Source organism: Rhinopithecus roxellana, chromosome 11, assembly GCF_007565055.1.
Source record: "Rhinopithecus roxellana isolate Shanxi Qingling chromosome 11, ASM756505v1, whole genome shotgun sequence".
In the NCBI taxonomy this organism is placed as follows: domain Eukaryota; kingdom Metazoa; phylum Chordata; class Mammalia; order Primates; family Cercopithecidae; genus Rhinopithecus; species Rhinopithecus roxellana.
Genome location: NC_044559.1, coordinates 37700221 through 37705060, shown reverse-complemented (window position 1 = coordinate 37705060; position 4840 = coordinate 37700221). Strand labels below are relative to the sequence as shown.

The following is a 4840-nucleotide window of genomic DNA, read 5'->3' as shown; positions in this document are numbered from 1 at the left end:
CCCACAGAAAGAACCAGTGCAAGAACTCTGGCAACTCTAAAAACCAGAGTGTCTTCTTACCTCCAGATGATCACACCAGCTCCCCAGCAATGGTTCTTAACCAGACTGAAATGGCTGAAATGTCAGACATAGAATTCAGAATCTGGATGGCAAGGAAGCTCAATGAGACACAAGAGAAGGTTGAAACCCAATCCAAGGAAAACAATAAAATGATCCAAGAATTGAAAGATGACATTGCCATTTTAAGAAAGAACCAAACTGAACTTCCGGAAACAGAAAATTTACTACAAGAATTTCATAATACAATTGGAAGCATTAACAGCAATTAGAATAGACCAACCTGAAGAAAGAATCTAAGAACTTGAAGACCACTCCTTCAAAGCAATGCAGGCAGACAAAAATGAGGAAAAAAGAATTTTAAAAAATGAACAAAGTCTCCAAGAAATATGGGATTGCGTAAAGAGACCAAGCCTAGGACTCACTGGCATTTCTGAAAGAGAGCAAGCAAACTTAAAAAATACATTTGAGGATATAGTCCATGAAAAATTTCCTAATCTTGCTAGAGAGGTTTACATGCGAATTCAAGAAATTCAGAGACTCCCTGTGAGATACTATATAAGATGACCATCCCCAAAACATATTGTAATCAGATTCTCCAAGGTCAATATGAAAGAAGAAGTCCTGGCCAGGCACCGTGGCTCAAGCCTGTAATCCCAGCACTTTGGGAGGCCGAGACGGGCAGATCACGAGGTCAGGAGATCGAGACCATCCTGGCTAACACTGTGAAACCCCATCTCTACTAAAAAAAATACAAAAAAACTAGCCGGGCGAGGTGGCGGGCGCCTGTAGTCCCAGCTACTCGGGAGGCTGAGGCAGGAGAATGGCGTGAACCCGGGAGGCGGAGCTTGCAGTGAGCTGAGATCGCGCCACTGCACTCCAGCCTGGGCGACAATGCGAGACTCTGTCTAAAAAAAAAAAAGAAAGAAAGAAAGAAAGAAAAAGAAAAAGAAAGAAGAAGTCCTAAAGGCAGCTAGAGAGAAGGGGCCGGTCATTTATAAAGGGAATCCCATCAGGCTAACAGTGGAGCTTTTTTTTTTTTTTTTTTTTTTTTTTTTTTTTTTTTTTTTTTTTTGAGACGGAGTCTCGCTCTGTCGCCCGGGCTGGAGTGCAGTGGCCGGATCTCAGCTCACTGCAAGCTCCGCCTCCCGGGTTTACGCCATTCTCCTGCCTCAGCCTCCCAAGTAGCTGGGACTACAGGCGCCCGCCACCTCGCCCGGCTAGTTTTTTGTATTTTTTTAGTAGAGACGGGGTTTCACCATGTTAGCCAGGATGGTCTCGATCTCCTGACCTCGTGATCCGCCCGTCTCGGCCTCCCAAAGTGCTGGGATTACAGGCTTGAGCCACCGCGCCCGGCCACAGTGGAGCTTTTAGCAGAAACCTTACACTCCAGAAGAGACTGGGGGCCAATTTTCAGCATTCTTAAAGAAAATAAATTCCAACCAAGAATTTCATATCCTTCCAAATTAAGCTTCATAAAAAAAGGAGAAATAAAATCCTTTTCAGAGAAGCAAATTCTAAGGGAATTTGTTACCACTACCTGCCTTATATGAGGTTCTAAAGGGAGTACTAAACATAGAAATGAAAGAACAATACCCGTCATCACAAAAACACATTTCAGTACAAAGTCCATTGACACTACAAAGCAACTATACAATCAAGTCTGCCTAACAACCTGCAAACAACAAAATGACAGGATCAAATCCTCACATAGCAATATTGGTTTTAAATGTAAATGGGTTAGGTACCCCATTTAAAAGGCATAGAGTTGGTGGCTCACGCCTGTAATCCCAGCACTTTGTGAGGCCGAGGCAGGCGGATCACAAGGTCAGGAGATTGAGACCATCCTGGCTAACACGGTGAAATACCATCTCTACTACAAATAGAAAAAAAAAAAAGGCCAGGAGTGGTGGCGGGCGCCTGTAGTCCCAGCTTTTCAGGAAGCTGAGGCAGGAGAATCCCTTGAACCCAGGAGGCAGAAGTTGCAGTAAGTTGAGATCGCGCCACTGCACTCCAGCCTGGGTGACAGAGCGAGATGTTGTCTCAAAAAAAAAAAGAAAAAGAAAAAAGAAATAGAATGTCAAATTGGATAAAGAAGCAAGACCCAACAACTGTCTTCAAGAAACCCATCTTACAAGTAATGATACCAATGACACCCACAGGCTCAAAGTGAAGGGATGGACAAGGACCTATCAGGCAAATTGAAAACAAAAAAGAGCAGGGGAGTTGCTATTCTTATATCAGATAAAACAGGTTTTAAACCAACAATGATCAAAAAGGACAAAGAAGGGCATTACATAATGATAAATGGTTCGATTTGATAAGAAGACTTAACTATCCTAAATATACATGCACCCAACATTGAAGCACCCAGATTCATTTTTTAAAAAGTTCTTAGAGGTCTACAAAGAGATTTAGAGAACCACACAAGTCAAGTGGGAGACTTTGACATCCCACTGACAACGTTAGACAGATCATCAAGGCAGAAATCTAGTAAAGATATTCTAGACTTAAACTCAACACTTGACCAAATAGACCTAATAGACATCTATAGAACACCCTACCTGACAACAGGATATACATTCTTCTCATTAGCACATGGCACATATTCTTTTTTTTTTTTTTTTTTTTTTATGTGAAAGAGCACGCTTTATTGGGAAGCAGACTGCTGCAGTGACCAACAGACAGACCACCCAATGGGCACTTACACATAGTACTCCAAAAGACACAGGATGCTTTGCTAATAAAAATCAATGGGAACAGGGATTCTTCTGAGCAACTCCCCCAACCTCATCCCTTTCAGGGATTGAGAAATTTCCCAATCATTTTCCTGATGGCAGCCGTGGTTCACTAGAGATACAGCCCCTCAGGGGTGCCTTCCTGTTTCTTATAAAGAACATTTTCTTTAGATTTTTTGAAGTCTTCATTTGTTACTTTCATTCTACGTTCTCTTAAGGCCATCAGACCAGCTTCTGTACAGATTGCCTTGATGTCAGCACCAGAGAGGTCATCTTTAGCCATGATCAAGTCGTCCAGGGTTACATCATCAGCCAGCGTCATCCTGCTTGTGTGAATCTGAAAGATGCGCTTCTTCGTCTTTTCATCAGGCAGGGGGAACTCAATCTTCCTGTCAATGCGGCCTGGCCTGATAAGTGCTGGATCCAGAGTTTCTATTCGGTTTGTGGCCATGATAACTTTCACATCTCCCCTAGAATCAAATCCATCCAACTGGTTCAGCAGTTCCAACATTGTTCGCTGAATTTCTCTCTCCCCACCAGAATTGGAGTCATATCTTTTTGTCCCAATGGCGTCAATTTCATCAATAAACACGATGGACGGTGCATGTTCTTCGGCAACTCGAAACAATTCCCGTACAAGTTTGGGCCCATCACCTAGGTACTTCTGAATGAGTTCAGAGCCAACCACTCTCAAGAAAGTGGCTGAGGTTTGGTTTGCTACAGCTTTGGCTAACAAGGTTTTACCTGTGCTAGGTGGACCATAGAGAATGACCCCCTTAGGAGGCTTTATACCCATCTCTTCATAATATTCAGGATGGGTGAGAGGAAGCTCCACAGATTCCTTAATTTCCTGAATTTGGTTGTCCAACCCCCCAATATCCGCATAGGTCTCCTGGGGGGCCTTTTCCACCTTCATCACTGTGACCAGGGGATCCATGTCATCCATCAGCACCCCTATCACGGCATGCACCTTGTGATTGAGCAGGACCGAGCAGCCAGGTTCCAGCAGATCCTTGTCTACAAATGAAAGAATGCTGACGTAGTGTTCTGAGCCCACAGATGTAGACACGATGGCATGATTGTCATCAATGATCTCTTCCAAGGTTCCTACTGACATCGGGGTCCCCCTCAGATCATCCACTTTTGATCTTTCCTCCTCTTGCTTTTCTTCTAATGGTTTCATTTGTTCCTGATTTCTAATGAATTCTTCCTCCATGAGAAGATAGTCTTTAATTCTCTCTAACTTCAGTAATTTTAACCGGCACTGAGTGTGAGGTGTCACCAGTGGCAGTTTGCTGGCAGCGTCTGGTCCTTTCGTTTTCTTCTTCTTTTTCCCCACTCTAGTTGGTACAGGAGGTTCATATTTCTTTTTCTTGTCCTTATCATCCTTCTTGCCACCTCCAGGACCATGACCACCACTCTGACTTTGACCCATCTTGCCTTTGCCACTTGAGCTGCCGCTGCCAGAAGTCCACATGGCACATATTCTAAGATTGAGCACATGCTCAGCCATAAAGCAAGCCTCAACAAATTAAAAAAAAAATCATAACAACAACACTCTCAGACCACAGCGCAATGAAAATATAAATCAATACCAAGAAGATCCTTTAGAACCATAGAATTACATGGAAGTTAAACTGCACCTGAATGATTTCTGGGCAAAAAATTAAACTAAGGCAGAAAAAAAATCATTTGAAATTAATGAAAACAGGCACAGCACACCAGAATTTTTGGGACATAGCTAAAGCAGTGTTAAGAGGAAAGTTTATAGCACTAAATGACTAAATCAAGAAGTTAGAAAGAATTCAAATTAACAAACTAATGCCATAACTAGAGGAATAAAAGGAAACCAACTCCAAAGCTCCCAGAAGAAAATAACCAAAATCAGAGCTGAACTGATCAAAACTGAGATGCAAAAATCTACACAACAGATCAACAAAATCAAAAGTTTGTTCTTTGAAAGAATAAACAAGATCAATAGACTGCTAACCAGATTAATAAAGAAAAAAGGGGAAAGATCCAAATAAACACAATCAGAAGTGACA

At 42.4% G+C, this 4840-nt stretch overlaps 1 protein-coding gene across 1 annotated transcript; it reads right to left on the bottom strand.

The window, feature by feature from the left end:
* Window positions 1-2668: 2668 nt before the first annotated feature.
* Window positions 2669-4259, bottom strand: LOC104682317 (26S proteasome regulatory subunit 4). Its single transcript, XM_010388894.2, has one exon. The coding sequence runs from the start codon at window positions 4228-4230 to the stop codon at window positions 2908-2910; it is 1323 nt and encodes a 440-aa protein (XP_010387196.2). The 5' UTR covers window positions 4231-4259; the 3' UTR covers window positions 2669-2907.
* Between the last annotated feature and the right edge of the window lie 581 nt (window positions 4260-4840).